A 16,668-nucleotide genomic window follows, 5' to 3' on the forward strand; every position below is an offset into this window, starting at 1 on the left:
CATTTCCCAGCAGCTCATTGCTTCCCCTCAGTGCTTCAGGCCCCTCTCCTCTCCTGTGTGCTTCCTGATACATGGAGCTCAACATTGGCCATTTTTATTTACATTGGTGGTTTGTGGGGTTCCTGAGAGCATCCCTAAAGTTTGCAATTAAATTCAAAGCCCCATAACAAAAGAAAAATACCAAAGTACCCAATAACCCCTTTAACCAGTGGATGATTTACCTGAACTGCTCGGTCAATATTTCCTTGAGCTCGACTTAGTGCTTCTGCTGCGGCTGCCTCAGAGTACCCCATCCCCCTGAGAGTATTAATCTTATCCAGCCTCTTCTTCCTCTTGTCCCGCTCTTCTTTTCGTATCTTTGCTTTCTCCTAGAAGACGTTACAGTATGATAAAAATTCTCATAGAATGATATTCAGTACATGTTTATTGTACAGACTCATTAGCTTGTTAGTCTAGAGTTATACAAAAGAGAAGAGCAATGCAAGACATTTAAAATTATTATGCAAGTCTTTATGAATACATGTAGACAAAACAGTCTAAAAGACATGTAAAAGAATGAAAAAACGGGGGACACCAGCCAGAGAGATTAAACCATAATAGGTACCCTTGCTGAATAATAAGTAATAAATAAAAGAGGAAATATATTTAAATATGGTTAACCATGACAGCAAGCTTATAATAGTGTGCCTAAGTAGGCCTCCTATTTAACATACCAATCATTTATTAAGTACAGTAAGAAGAGTAAAGTAATCAGTAGTACTATGCCTAAGTAGGCCTACTATATAACATATCAGACACTTATTAAAGACAAATAGCAGGTAACATAATAGATATCCAAAAGATTCGAATGTGGTGGAAATGCTGTAGCAAGGTAGTGGCAGAGTCCCACAGCACCCGACGCGCGTTTCCCAAGATGAAGCATTTCCTGCGAAACGCGCGTCAGGTGCGGTGGGACTCTGCCATCACATTCTGACCGTACCTCTTGTTTATATGCAATATGATTTGCGGCATGTTCCACATTCCCATCACAGGCTCTCAGTGCCAGGCGAGCCTCCTGTGCCGAGCATCCAAGCTGTACAAGAGTCTCCACTTTTGTTGGGTCTATGGAAAGTTCATTATACAGTCTATTTGCCTGGAAGCATAAAATCAGAATAATTTATGCATTTCAGTATAACGCTCATCCTACTCATTAATGTAGTTAAAAGGGGATATTCCCATCTCCAAGATCCTATCCCAATATGTAGTAGGTGCAATAATATTAGCAAATACCTAAAATTAGAAATGTAGTATAGTTCTTCTGATTCACTATTGTCAGTTACCCCTTGTGCGATGCATTGAATCTGTTTATGTATCGATGGTTATGACCACTAACAACTAACTGTCACTATGAGTGGTCATAACCATGGATACCTAATCTACTGCAAAGCCCTGCACATGGGGTAAGTGACATAGTGAATCAGAAAAACTATACTACATTTCTAAGTGGAGGTATTTGCTAATATTATTACAGCTACTACACATTCTGATAGGATCTTGGATACGGGAATACCCATTTAAATTCCATATTTGAACCACAGATCTACATCACCAAACTCGCTAAGCCACATGCATTGAGCATCAATTGCAACTAGTTTGTTCATCAAGGAGAATGGAGTTTAGATAGTCAAAGTGAAACTACCCAGCAAAATGTGGCGGTTCTGTTCACATGACATTATAAACTTAGTCTTTGTATATATGTCAAAAAAGATCCTGCCCAAACTTACCTATAGCTCCATTCACCCCACTGAGGCCACAACTCTGTACTGTTAGCCTTCATCAAGATTGTAGTGGCATAACCTTTCTGTTGTGTTATGGACTAGCACCGTACACTATTACTTACAGAGCTACTCAGTATTTCATCCATATATATATATTTTTAAGGGTTAATTTTTCATTTATTAACAAAACAGAAAAGTAACAATAGAATCCATTAGATTCTTACCGATGATGTATTAAGCATCATTAATGACCACAGAAGCCCTTCAATACCATGCTGCTCTCAGATGAAGTACCAAAAACCTGCTGACAGATTCCCTTTAACCTCTTCCTGATATTGCCAATTTCCGTCCACATAGATATACAAGGGCTATTTTTCAGCGGGACTAGTTGTACTTTTGAATAACACCATTAATTTTTACCAAATAATGCACTGGAAAACGGGAGAATAATTCCAAGTGTGGTATTTTATCTTAGAATAGGTCATCTATATTAGCTTAGTGGGTTGCAGCAGCTGCTGGATGAGGTCAGTTGAGGAGCAGAAGAGCACAGCTCAGTACACTGTAACAGTGGCTGTAGCCTGTACATCCGCCCCTGTTTGAATGAATAGGAGAGGATCCCAGTACCACGCTGTGGCCAGGAAAAGTGTGTTTTTTTAATATTTCAAATAAAAGACTTTATACTTGCTGTGTGTTTATGTACAATATAACTCTAGGTTTAGTAATGGATAGTCATCTTATAGACGCCTCTCCATTACTAAGCCGTAGGCTTGATGTCACCGGACAATGCAAAGGTGACATCAACCCCACAAATATGAACCTCACTTGCCACCGCCACAGGGTAAGTGGGAAGAGCCGGGCAAATCACCAAAATGCATCTGATAAATGCGCCTTTTCTGGGCGGCAATATAAAATTATTTATTTAAATAATAATTAAAAAAAAAAACAGAGTGGCTACCCCTCTATTCTTGATAACCAGCCTTGCTAACGCTGACAGCTGAAGGTTTGCAGCCCACAGCAGTCAGTTTTGCCTGGCTGGTTATCACAAATATAGAGGAACCCACGCAGTTTTTTTTTTTTAAACTATGTAATTAGAGCGCAGGCGAATGAATACTTTTTTCAGCCACCGCCTGCACCCGCTGTTATTAGCTGCAGCAGGCGTAGGCAGATGAGAGCAGTAGTCCTATCAGCCGACGCCAGTAGATGCGGGCTCACGCTGTGACTGTATGACTGGCGGTAATGATTTTACCTCCGATCAGAGGCAGCGATTGCCGTGCTGTAATGCACATGACAGCGTGAGAAACACACGGTGTTCAAACAGTAACACTTCTTGGTGAAATCAGTGTTCAAGGTCCGTGCCCAAACAGTAGGTGTTCGGTACAGACGCTGAACTTTACTGTTCGGGTTCGCCATCTCTACTCATAATAATAACAGAAGAAAGTTTATACTTATTAGACAATACACAGATGAACACAAGTGATCATCACCCACCAGAACTGTGGTTATATAATTGTTCATGTATGAAGCACGATATCGCATGCTGCACATGATCCGCAGTATCTCACCTCCGACAGCTTCTCCATCGCCTCTCTGGCCTTACCGTTGTGGTAACCGACTATCCCCTGCAGCAGGTAAAGCCTCAGGAACAGCACCTTCTCTCTCCCGTAACTCCCCTGCACCAACATGACAAAAAGTCAATGCCAGAAATGAATAAGTTATCAAGAACGTAATAAACTCAAGGTGTAACATTTCACCTTTATATTTGTGGTTTTTATTTGCTAAAAGTTATCCGCTATCACAAGCCATCTGCAGAAACAAGAAGTGTCCGGCCTCGTCCCACCAATGTTTATGTGGACCCATGTCCTCAGATATCATAATAGACCATTTACTAATAAAAGTCTGGCCCGGCAGTGTAGGAACCCCAAAATAAGTGAGTGAGACTTGCATTAATGTCACATCTATACTAGAGCACATTAGAAACAGCCCCCTGAATTATTTTTTTGATTTGCCAAACTTTTCTTAAAATGCATATTGTTATACGCTCCAAACTAAACACTTAGAAGAATCCTTTCCTTCCCAGAAAACCACTCCTACTGCAGATTAAGTCACTTCTGATAAATAAGAATGGGAAATAGTATTGTGGACATTATAATACACTGTAGATGTAAAGCTTAGCTGATTTAAAGAGTCACATAGCTTTGTCAAGAGACAATAATTCCAGGACACCCAAGGGTGCTATCACATTGCGCTTAGTAATGCTCGGTGGCCCCGTCGTGGCATATGTCCGAACTCCACTGCAAAACAAGATTTGGATGCATGCGCTGATGGGGCGATAGACTATAATGGAGTAGGCAGAGCGCACGTCGTGCATCATCTTCGCACGTGTCCGCCTACTACGTCTTAGTGTCCGCCTCCAGTAGGTGTATACAATCGAACATGATGCATGGCAGAGCGCACCGGCACCATTACAGTCTATGGCTCCCTCGGCACATACAACCAAATCTGGTTTTGCAGTGGGGTTCGGACATATGCCTTGACAGAGCCACCGAGCGTGTACTAAATGCAATGTGAACGTACCCTAACACACAATGTCCCAGCGCACTCAACAGCATATACAAGAGGAGGATACGAAAAAGAGACAATTATCTGATCTCTAAAATATGATTATGGCTAAAAAGGAGCTTCCCTGATTAGGCTACTACAGTGAATTCAGGAGATGCCAGAAATGTCTAGAGTGACGCACGTCACTCACCTTATTATATATAATCTGTAAAATGGTGTGCAAAAGGCAGACATATACTTTAAATGGAATCTCTCAGTAGGATCCTCCTTCCTAAGCAGATGACATGGGCAAGCAGGTCATAGAAAAGTTGGATAAAATGATACATTGATATCTGCAATTTGATGTTTTATTCTTGAGAAATTCCCATTTTTCCTATACATAAATGAGCTGTTAAAATCTATGGGCCGGACAGTGATCTCCCTGAAAAATTGCCTCCTGAGCTTATTGTAAATAAACGGGGGTGTTACCAGTGTGAGACATGTATTTACTGACAGTCTGTTCCCCGAATCACATACAGGTGAGATCAGAAACAACACAGTACAGCAGAAGTGAACTTTGCTCACATTTGCAACAGCACGTGTCCTATCATAGTGCGGTCAGCTCTGCTGCAGAGCTGTGCCAGATTAGAACTAACACAGCACAGCAGAGTTGAACATTGTCTCATTACAAGAACAGCTAGCACATTTGCAATAGTCTCGCTCCAGAGTTGTGTGTGATTATGACAGCTCTTATGATCCTTAGTGGCTGAGGATCACGAATAGACCAGCAAGTGAATAAACTAAGGACAAGCTCTAGGGAGATGGTAACTGGACTGATCGCAAATCTGAACCTATCCAACACAACTAGAGGTAGCCAGCGAACGTGCCTAAAAAATTCCTAGACGTCTCGAGCCAGCCTGAGGAACTAGCTACCCCTAAAGAGAATGAAAGACCTCGCTTGCCTCCAGAGAAATAATCCCCAAAGATATAGAAGCCCCCAACAAATATTAACGGTGAAGTAAGAAGAAGGCACATACGTAGGGATGAAATCAGATTCAGCAAAAGAGGCCCACTAGTACTAGAAAGCAGAAAATAGAGCAGGGGTCTATGCGATCAATAAAAAACCCTTACAAAATATCCATCCTGAGATTTCAAGAACCCACGCACCAACTAATGGTGTGTGGGGAGAAACTCAGTCCACTAGAGCATCCAGCAAGCGAGGGAATCACATTTTAGCAAGCTGGACAAGAAAACATGATAACCACTGCTGATCAAAAAATGAGCAAACAAAACTTAGCTTGTCCTGGATGGACTGGGAGCGAGGTAGTCAGAAGGAATCTGAGTAGCACTGATTACATCGACAGCCGGCAACAAGTGGTAGTAAAACAGAGCTATATAGGAACCTCCCAGAGGATAACGAACCAGCTGATAGCCAGAGACCAGCAGGATAACAAACAAAGCCACCAGGGGGAGCCCAAAGCAAAAGTCACACCATACCACCAGTGACCACAAGAGGGAGCCTGAAAACAGAGTTCACAACAGTACCCCCCTTAAGGAGGGGTCACCGAACCCTCATGAAAACCCCCAGGGCGATCAGGATGAGCCACATGGAAGGCACGAACCAAATCGGCCGCATGAACATCAGAGGCGACAACCCAAGAATTATCCTCCTGACCATAGCCCTTCCACTTGACCAAATACTGGAGCCTCCGTCTAGAAACACGAGAATCCAAGATCTTCTCCACCACGTACTCCAATTCTCCCTCAACCAGCACCGGGGCAGGAGGCTCAACCGGAGGAACCACAGGTACCACATACCTCCGCAACAACGAGCGATGGAACACGTTATGAATAGCAAATGATGCCGGGAGGTCCAGACGGAATGACACAGGGCCAAGGACTTCCAGAATCTTATAAGGACCGATAAACCGAGGCTTGAACTTAGGAGAGGAGACCTTCATAGGAACGAAGCGAGAAGACAACCACACCAAGTCCCCAACGCAAAGTCGGGGACCCACACAGCGACGGCGGTTGGCAAAGAGCTGAGCCTTCTCTTGTGACAACTTCAAATTGTCCACCACATGATTCCAAATCTGATGCAACCTATCCACCACAACATCCACTCCAGGACAGTCAGAAGGCTCCACCTGACCCGAGGAAAAACGAGGATGAAACCCCGAATTACAAAAAAAAGGAGAAACCAAAGTAGCAGAACTAGCCCGATTATTAAGGGCAAACTCGGCCAACGGCAAAAAAGTAACCCAGTCATCCTGGTCAGCAGAAACAAAACATCTTAAATAAGTCTCCAAGGTCTGATTAGTTCGCTCGGTTTGGCCATTCGTCTGAGGATGGAAGGCCGACGAAAAAGACAATTCAATGCCCAACTTAGCACAAAAGGTCCGCCAAAATCTAGACACAAACTGGGATCCTCTGTCAGAAACAATGTTCTCAGGAATCCCGTGCAAACGAACCACATTTTGAAAAAACAGTGGAACCAACTCGGAGGAGGAAGGCAACTTAGGCAAGGGCACCAAATGGACCATCTTAGAAAAACGATCACACACCACCCAGATGACAGACATTCTCTGAGAGACAGGGAGATCTGAAATAAAATCCATGGAAATGTGCGTCCAAGGCCTCTTCGGGACAGGCAAAGGTAACAGCAAACCACTGGCACGAGAACAGCAAGGCTTAGCCCGAGCACAAATTCCACAAGACTGCACAAAGGAACGCACATCCCGCGACAAGGAAGGCCACCAAAAAGACCTGGCCACCAAGTCTCTGGTACCAAATATTCCAGGATGGCCCGCCAACACCGAAGAATGAACCTCGGAGATGACTCTGTTGGTCCATCTATCCGGGACAAACAGTCTCTCCGGTGGACAGCGGTCAGGTCTATCCGCCTGAAACTCTTGCAGCACACGTCGCAAATCTGGGGAGATGGCAGACAAAATCACCCCTTCTCTAAGGATACCAGCCGGCTCTGAATTTCCAGAAGAGTCAGGCACAAAACTCCTAGAAAGAGCATCAGCCTTCACATTCTTCGAACCCGGCAGGTACGAGACCATGAAATCAAAACGAGAGAAAAACAACGACCAACGAGCCTGTCTGGGATTCAGCCGCTTGGCCGACTCGAGATAAATCAAATTCTTGTGATCAGTCAAGACCACCACACGATGTTTAGCTCCCTCGAGCCAATGTCGCCACTCCTCAAATGCCCACTTCATAGCCAACAGCTCCCGATTACCGACATCATAATTCCGCTCGGCAGGCGAAAACTTTCTTGAAAAGAAAGCACATGGCTTCATCACAGCGCCATCGGGGCTTCTCTGCGACAAAACAGCCCCCGCTCCAATCTCGGAAGCATCAACCTCCACCTGGAAGGGAAGTGAGACATCTGGCTGACATAAGACCGGAGCCGAAGAAAACCGACGCTTCAGCTCCCGAAAGGCCTCCACAGCCGCAGAAGACCAATTAGTCACATCAGAACCCTTCTTGGTCAAATCCGTCAAAGGCTTAACAACGCCAGAAAAATTAGCTATGAAGCGACGGTAAAAATTAGCAAAACCCAAGAACTTCTGAAGACTCTTAACAGATGTAGGCTGCGTCCAGTCATGAATAGCCTGAACCTTGACTGGGTCCATCTCAATAGTAGAAGGAGAAAAAATGAAACCCAAAAAAGAAATCTTCTGGACTCCAAAAAGACATTTTGAGCCCTTCACAAATAAAGCATTGTCACCCAGGACCTGAAAGACCATCCTGACCTGCTTAACATGAGACTCCCAATCATCCGAAAAAAACAGAATATCATCCAGATACACAATCATAAACTTATCCAGATATTCACGGAAGATGTCATGCATAAAGGACTGAAAGACTGAAGGAGCATTAGAAAGTCCAAAAGGCATCACCAAGTACTCAAAATGGCCTTCAGGCGTATTAAATGCAGTTTTCCATTCATCACCCTGTTTTATACGCACAAGGTTATACGCACCACGAAGATCTATCTTGGTGAACCAACTAGACCCCCTAATGCGAGCAAACAAATCAGTAAACAATGGCAAAGGATACTGAAATTTGACCGTGATTTTATTCAAAAGGCGATAATCAATACAGGGTCTCAGTGAACCATCCTTTTTAGCCACAAAAAAGAATCCTGCACCAAGACGGGATGAGGACGGGCGAATATGTCCCTTCTCTAAAGACTCCTTTATATAACTCCGCATGGCAGCATGCTCCGGCACAGATAAATTGAAAAGTCGTCCCTTAGGAAACTTACTACCAGGAATCAAATCTATAGCACAATCACAGTCCCTATGAGGAGGTAGAGAATTGAGTTTGGGCTCCTCAAATACATCCTGGTAGTCTGACAAAAACGTAGGGACTTCAGAAGGAGTGGACGAAGCAATTGACACCACAGGAGCGTCACCATGAATTCCCTGACAACCCCAACTTGACACCGACATAGATTTCCAATCCAAGACTGGATTATGAGTCTGCAACCATGGTAGACCCAACACGACGACATCATGCAAATTATGCATTACAAGAAAGCGAATCACCTCATGATGAACAGGAGTCATGCACATGGTCACTTGTGTCCAGTACTGAGGTCTATTCGTAGCCAATGGTGTAGAATCAATTCCCCTTAGTGGAATAGGGAATTTTAAAGGCTCCAAATCAAAACCACAGCGCCTGGCAAATGATCAATCCATCAGACTCAGGGCGGCACCTGAATCTACAAAAGCATTAACCGGGTAAGATGACAGGGAACAAATCAGGGTAACAGACAAAATGAACTTAGGCTGTAAAGTACCGATGGTGACAGATTTATCAATCTTTTTTGTGCGCTTAGAGCATGCTGAGATAACATGAGCTGAGTCACCACAGTAAAAGCACAACCCATTTTGCCGTCTATAATTTTGCCGTTCACTTCTGGTCAGAATTCTGTCACATTGCATAGATTCAGGTGTCTGTTCAGAAGACACCGCCAAATGGTGCACAGGTTTGCGCTCCCGCAAACGCCGATCAATCTGAATGGCCAGAGTCATTGACTCATTCAGACCTGCAGGCGTAGGGAACCCCACCATGACATTCTTAATGGCTTCAGAAAGACCTTCTCTGAAATTTGTAGCCAGGGCACACTCATTCCACTGAGTAAGCACCGACCATTTCCGAAATTTCTGGCAGTACACCTCTGCTTCATCTTGCCCCTGCGAGAGGGCCAATAACGTTTTTTCAGCCTGGTTCTCAAGATTAGGTTCCTCATAGAGCAATCCAAGGGCTAGAAAAAACGCATCTACACTAAGCAATGCAGGATCCCCTGGCGCCAATGCGAAGGCCCAATCTTGAGGGTCACCACGCAAAAAGGAAATTATAATCTTAACTTGCTGAAAGGCATCACCAGAGGAACGAGGTTTCAAAGAAAGAAACAACTTACAATTGTTCCTAAAATTCAGGAACCTAGATCTATCTCCAGAAAACAACTCCGGAATAGGTATTCTAGGCTCTGACATAGGACTGTGAACAACAAAATCCTGAATACTTTGAACCCTAGCAGCAAGATGATCCAGACTGGAAGCCAAGCTCTGGACATCCATGTCAGCAGCTGAACTCAGAGCCACACCAAGATTAAGAGGAGGAGAGAAGCTAGCCACAGCAGCTAGACACACGGCAACAACAACAAAAAAAAAAAAAAAATTCTCAAGGCTTCTTTTCTCCTGCTTCTGCCATGCAATTAACACTTTACTGGCCGGCTGTACTGTTATGATCCTTAGTGGCTGAGGATCATGAATAGACCAGCAAGTGAATAAACTAAGGACAAGCTCTAGGGAGATGGTAACTGGACTGATCGCAAATCTGAACCTATCCAACACAACTAGAGGTAGCCAGCGAACGTGCCTAAAAAATTCCTAGACGTCTCGAGCCAGCCTGAGGAACTAGCTACCCCTAAAGAGAACGAAAGACCTCGCTTGCCTCCAGAGAAATAATCCCCAAAGATATAGAAGCCCCCAACAAATATTAACGGTGAAGTAAGAAGAAGGCACATACGTAGGGATGAAATCAGATTCAGCAAAAGAGGCCCACTAGTACTAGAAAGCAGAAAATAGAGCAGGGGTCTATGCGATCAATAAAAAACCCTTACAAAATATCCATCCTGAGATTTCAAGAACCCACGCACCAACTAATGGTGTGTGGGGAGAAACTCAGTCCACTAGAGCATCCAGCAAGCGAGGGAATCACATTTTAGCAAGCTGGACAAGAAAACATGATAAACACTGCTGATCAAAAAATGAGCAAACAAAACTTAGCTTGTCCTGGATGGACTGGGAGCGAGGTAGTCAGAAGGAATCTGAGTAGCACTGATTACATCGACAGCCGGCAACAAGTGAAAGTAAAACAGAGCTATATAGGAACCTCCCAGAGGATAACGAACCAGCTGATAGCCAGAGACCAGCAGGATAACAAACAAAGCCACCACGGGGAGCCCAAAGCAAAAGTTACACCATACCACCAGTGACCACAAGAGGGAGCCTGAAAACAGAGTTCACAACAGAGAGCAAAGTGTCAGCCTATATATATCACACTGATAACTTCCCCCTTCACTTAAAATAACCTCTGAAGGCACATTCTCAGGGAGATCTATGGCCGGCCCATAGCCCTGAACAGATCATTTGCATATAAGAAACATGTGGATTTCTCAGGAACAAGACCACGGATCAGATATCAAAGTATTATTTTTTTCAGCTTCCTATGACCTGCATTTGTCACAATACAAGCTGTATTACGCATTATTAAAAAGATCTCTCAGACATAAGGCTGGTATATTTACTTGAAAAGTTGGAACAAAATGGTTTCTACAATCTTGAAATAAAAATGAGCTGAATTAAAAAAAAACCCTGACTCTTTGAAGAAGGATTTTACAGCCCTTCTGATATGAATGTTCAAACTAAGTACACCAGCCTCATCAGGAGTAGTAGACACATTTAATAATGTGTGGAATTGGTGAAGCAGATCTGTCACCTGATTTCACAATACTAATTGGAGTATCCAACATACTTTAATGTTGACCAGTCTTTCGTGATTTTCTCCATAGCATTTGTTGAAGCACCTCTGGGAGATATTGAGCTTTGAATCGGCATCATCCAGGCAGTCTAATTGCTCCAAGCGGAAGTAGCACCACACAATATCAAGTTGCAGGACAGCATAATTATCCACTGAACTTAGTAGATCTGTTCCGCAATCACTGGAAGACACAAAATAAGAGAGATAGCATTTCAGCAAGAGGAAGCAAGAAAGCAGCTTATTAGAGAGTAAGGGTTAGTGCACACGGTGCGTTTCCACAGCGTTTTTCTGAGCGGAAATGGGTTAAAAACACTATGGAATCCTTATGCCAGCTAACTAAATCACAATCCTGAAGTGTTGTGCACATTATCAGTAAATTTCCATCAGTATCCGCAGTGCGTTTTTTTCTGCAGCTCGTCAATTCTTTGTCCATTTCTGCAGCGTTTTTCACCCATTGACTTCAACTGAGTCAGTCAAAACCGCAGCAAAAACGCAGGTATAAAAAGTTTGCGGATTTGCTGAGTTTTTGTTTGTATTTTTACCGTCTTCCTATGGTGTTTCCCACGATGTCATCTGTGTGACAGGGTAGGAAACACCGGCGCGGCGGTTCTTATCAGCGGTAACGCTACCATCGTTAAAGACCATTGGTCAGAGCACTGCGGGGTAATGCTGTCAGATGTAAGTGTGACCCCGCAGCTGTAACTGCGACCCACAGTAACGCTACCGCCGATAGTTGCGGGTTCATGCTGACGTCTGACAGCGTTATGACCCGCAGCAACACTACCGCTGGTAAGACCGTCGGTCAGAGTGCTGTGGGGTAATGCAGTCAGATGTCAGGATGACTCCACAGCTGTGACTGTGACCCGCAGCAACACTACCGCTGGTAAGACCGTCGGTCAGAGTGCTGTGGGGTAATGCAGTCAGATGTCAGGATGACTCCACAGCTGTGACCGTGACCCGCAGTAACACTACCGCTGGTAAGACCGTCGGTCAGAGTGCTGTGGGGTAATGCAGTCAGATGTCAGGATGACTCCACAGCTGTGACTGTGACCCGCAGTAACACTACCGCTGGTAAGACCGTCGGTCAGAGTGCTGTGGGGTAATGCAGTCAGATGTCAGGATGACTCCACAGCTGTGACTGTGACCCGCAGTAACACTACCGCTGGTAAGACCGTCGGTCAGAGTGCTGTGGAGTAATGCAGTCAGATGTCAGGGTGACCCCACAGCTGTGACTGTGACCCGCAGTAACGCTACCGCCAGTAAGACCTTCGGTCAGAGCAGTGCGGGTAATGCAGTCAGATGTCAGGGTGACCCCACAGCTGTGACCGCAGTGGTATTTTAATGTTTCTTGTACTAGTCCTAAAGAACAAAGTTGAACCTCATATTGGTTTTCTATTTAGATAATAGGGTAGGTGTCTAGAATAGTAAGACTTTTTATTGGATAAAAAGCCCACCTTAGTCCTGAAGAGCTACTATCCAGAAGTAGACCCTTACATAGGACCTGTTTTTGCTGTTTTCATCTCGCTACACCAGAGTATTACAATGTTTTTCTAATTTTAAATTGGCTCCAGAGCTACGGCCCTTTGACTTATTGGGCCCAATAAGCTAATTTTTATGGCCATCACAAAGGGGGTGTTGCACACAGGATGATCTGGGTGATATGCTCAGCATCATTACACCATTAACAACATGGGCTGACAGAGGGAGCGATCTCCCTCTGTCAAAATTCTCACATGCAGCTGTCACTATTGACAGCAGCATACAAGTGGTTAAAATGATAGATCTAGCGAGCTGCAGTCTGTGCCCCTGCCATCCCTGAGAGGTAAGTTTATCTACTAACGCGGTAACTTACATATCAGGAGGACACCCAATAGCGGGACAGGATTCTAAAGAAGAGCCCCTCTAATACATTATTAGATTTTCACCATCATAATTAGTTTATGAACTAATGCCTATCACTTTGTTTCAGAGTTCCTTCATCTCAGAGGGAATTAAAATCTTACAGAAAAAAATAGCAGAAAGCTTGTAACATTGTAAACAGATAAGAATGAATCAGCTTTTACCAGAAATGTTTGTCTGCGTCCAGTAAGAAAGGCAGCGCTGAGGCATACTCTGTTCTCTTCAGGAATGCTCGTCCCCTTTCATGATATCCCATAGCCAGCATCAGAGCCTGGGGAGAAGTTTTGCAACAGAGCGGTCAGAAATATTCATTTTTACACTGGTGATAAATGGCAAAAAATAAATAAAAAAAAAATTGTGAAAAATAAAAGAAAATACAAGGACAAACAGAATGGACCCTGGAAGGGAAATTCTAACTATTACTCAAAGTTTAAAAGGTAAAAGTTTGCCAACTCCGAGTACTGATATATTGTAATTATATGGTCACTCTTTCCAGGCTCGGAAAGTCTGCCAGGTGCTTCATTGTATCACATTTCCATAAGTGCTATAACAAATGAACAGTGCAGAAATGGTAAAATATTAGATCCTGCATAAATGTGGCGAGCAGGGGATGGTTTACACATAGTAGCGTCATACACACATCGGCTCTGTGCGATCGGCTTGTGAATGGGCTCAGACTACGGATGTGCCAGCCCTCCTCACTATTCCTGCATAGACCTGTGTACAGAGGCTGGAATCAAGGTATGACGAGATCTCGGGGATGGACAGAATGCAGTGACAATAAATCTGAAATATTACGCTACGGTTGCTAATATTAGAAGACAATAAAGTTATTTGAACTATAGCACAATTATTCCCCAGGATGGAATTATATTATTGTTCCAGTGTATTTAGTTTGCTGCAGGGAGAGCTGTGTCTACAGCTGCATACACAGGACTGGGGCGAGATCTGCTGAATGGAGCCATGACAATAACTGTCAATATCCAGAGCCAGGAACTCAGGGAGATTTTGAGGTGACATTACAGGAAGTCAGGGGATTCTCAACCAGAGATCATGTGAGGAGGAGAGCAGGCAGATCACAGAAGGATTTTGGAAAGCACAGAATTTAGTGAAGTGCTTATCTACAGCACTTATGAAGTACTGGCCGACCCCTTTAAATTCACCTGCTCCGTCCGGTGCCCTTTTACTTTAGGAGGTTGACCCTACCTTTTTTGCAGCTATAGGCATATTGATGGAATGACCAGTTTGGTTTGCAATTTCCAGGTACGGCATAGTATCGGGATCGGCGCTTTCCCCTGTTGAAGAACATCATATGATTAACCTTGTAAATACCTCCATTAACAACTCCAGCTATTGGTAATGTGACAAACACACTGTCTCACACACTGGACACCAAGCTCCGTGATGGACGTTACCATCTCCTACATGGCTAAACACTCCCTGGTGTAAAAGCTATGGTCGAGAATGAGTATCAGTAGAAAGGGACCATTGAGTTTGTATGGCTGTGAATGCAGCTCTGGGCTATATATCTGGGCTGGGTTCACATTTCTGCAATTCATTCCACTGGAGGTACACACTTGGACTGCAAAAAAACAAAACAAAAAAAAACACACCTCAAGACGTACATGGCAGAGTACCATAGACTAAAATGGGAACAACTTGGTAAATATATATATTTATATTATACATACACACAGTACAGATCAAAAGTTTGGACACACCTTCTCATTTAAAGATTTTTCTGTATTTTCATGACTATGAAAATTGTACATTCACACTGAAGGCATCAAAACTATGAATTAACACATGTGGAATTATATGCTTAACAAAAAAGTGTGAAACAACTGAAAATATGTCTTATGTTCTAGGTTCTTCAAAGTAGCCACCTTTTGCTTTGATGACTGCTTTGCACTCTCTTGGCATTCTCTTGATGAGTTTCATGAGGTAGTCACCGGGAATGGTTTTCACTTCACAGGTGTGCCCTGTCAAGTTTAATAAGTGGGATTTCTTGCTTTATAAATGGGGTTGAGACCATCAGTTGTGTTGTGCAGAAGTCTGGTGGATACACAGCTGATAGTCCTACTGAATAGACTGTTAGAATTTGTATTATGGCAAGAAAAAAGCAGCTAAGTAAAGAAAAATGAGTGGCCATCATTATTTTAAGAAATGAAGGTCAGTCAGTCCGAAAAATTGGGAAAACTTTGAAAGTGTCCCCAAGTGCAGTGGCAAAAACCATCAAGCGCTACAAAAAAACTGTCTCAGAGGACCGCCCCAGGAAAGGAAGACCAAGAGTCACCTCTGCTTCTGAGGATAAGTTTATCCGAGTCACCAGCCTCAGAAATCGCAGGTTAACAGCAGCTTAGATTAGAGACCAGGTTAATGCCACACAGAGTTCTAGCAGCAGACACATCTCTACAACAACTGTTAAGTGGAGACTTTGTGCAGCAGGCCTTCATGGTAAAATAGCTGCTAGGAAACCACTGCTAAGGACAGGTAACAAGCAGAAGAGACTTGTTTGGGATAAAGAACACAAGGAATGGACATTAGACCAGTGGAAATCTGTGCTTTGGTCTGATGAGTCTAAATTTTAGATCTTTGGTTCCAACCACCGTGTCTTTGTGCGACGCAAAAAAGGTGAACGGATGGACTCTACATGCCTGGTTCCCACCGTGAAGCATGAGCAGGAGGTGTGATGGTGTGGGGGTGCTTTGCTGGCTGGCTACCACAGCATCTTGCAGCGGCATGCTATTCCATCCGGTTTGCATTTAGTTGGACTATAATTTATTTTTCAACAGGACAATGACCCCAAACACACCTCCAGGCTGTGTAAGGGCTATTTGACCAAGAAGGAGCGTGATGGGATGCTATGCCAGATGACCTGGCCTCCACAGTCACCAGACCTGAACCCAATCGAGATGGTTTGGGGTGAGCTGGACCGCAGAGTGAAGGCAAAAGGGCCAACAAGTGCTAAGCATCTCTGGGAACTGCTTCAAGATTGTTGGAAGACCATTTCCTGTGACTACCTCTTGAAGCTCATCAAGAGAATGCCAAGAGTGTGCAAAGCAGTCATCAAAGCAAAAGGTGGCTACTTTGAAGAACCTAGAATATAAGACATAATTTCAGTTGTTTCACACTTTTGTGTTAAAGGGAAGGTGCCACCAGTTTTCTTGTAGTTTTTTTTTTTTTTAAATTAAGCTTAAAATAGTAAATAAAATGTATTAATGCAATGTTTGCACTGTTTGCAAACATTTCTATATGAAAAATATTATATATTTTCTTTCAAATATATATATTGACCACTAGGGGGAGCATTTTCCGTTTTAGACCTCAAGCAGCTATAGTAAGACTTACCAGCTTTACTGTTAGCTGGAAAATCTGGGCAGTAACTGCTGACATCAGCATTTCCCTC

General features: G+C 43.6%; 1 protein-coding gene across 4 annotated transcripts in view; it reads right to left on the reverse strand.

Annotated features, from left to right (window-relative positions):
• NUB1 (negative regulator of ubiquitin like proteins 1) overlaps positions 1-16,668 on the reverse strand; it is a 99,435-nt gene that overhangs the window by 37,742 nt on the left and 45,025 nt on the right. For all 4 annotated transcript variants that reach the window (XM_077268654.1, XM_077268658.1, XM_077268656.1 and 1 more), the window contains exons 7-12: positions 14,466-14,554; positions 13,424-13,530; positions 11,355-11,541; positions 3,320-3,427; positions 980-1,132; positions 222-368 (exon numbers count right to left, since the gene is read on the reverse strand). In XM_077268654.1, coding sequence (XP_077124769.1) covers positions 222-368; positions 980-1,132; positions 3,320-3,427; positions 11,355-11,541; positions 13,424-13,530; positions 14,466-14,554 — 791 coding nt within the window. The remainder of the gene's footprint in view (positions 1-221; positions 369-979; positions 1,133-3,319; positions 3,428-11,354; positions 11,542-13,423; positions 13,531-14,465; positions 14,555-16,668) is intronic.

The sequence above is a fragment of the Ranitomeya variabilis genome, chromosome 6 (assembly GCF_051348905.1).
Source record: "Ranitomeya variabilis isolate aRanVar5 chromosome 6, aRanVar5.hap1, whole genome shotgun sequence".
Classification (NCBI taxonomy): domain Eukaryota; kingdom Metazoa; phylum Chordata; class Amphibia; order Anura; family Dendrobatidae; genus Ranitomeya; species Ranitomeya variabilis.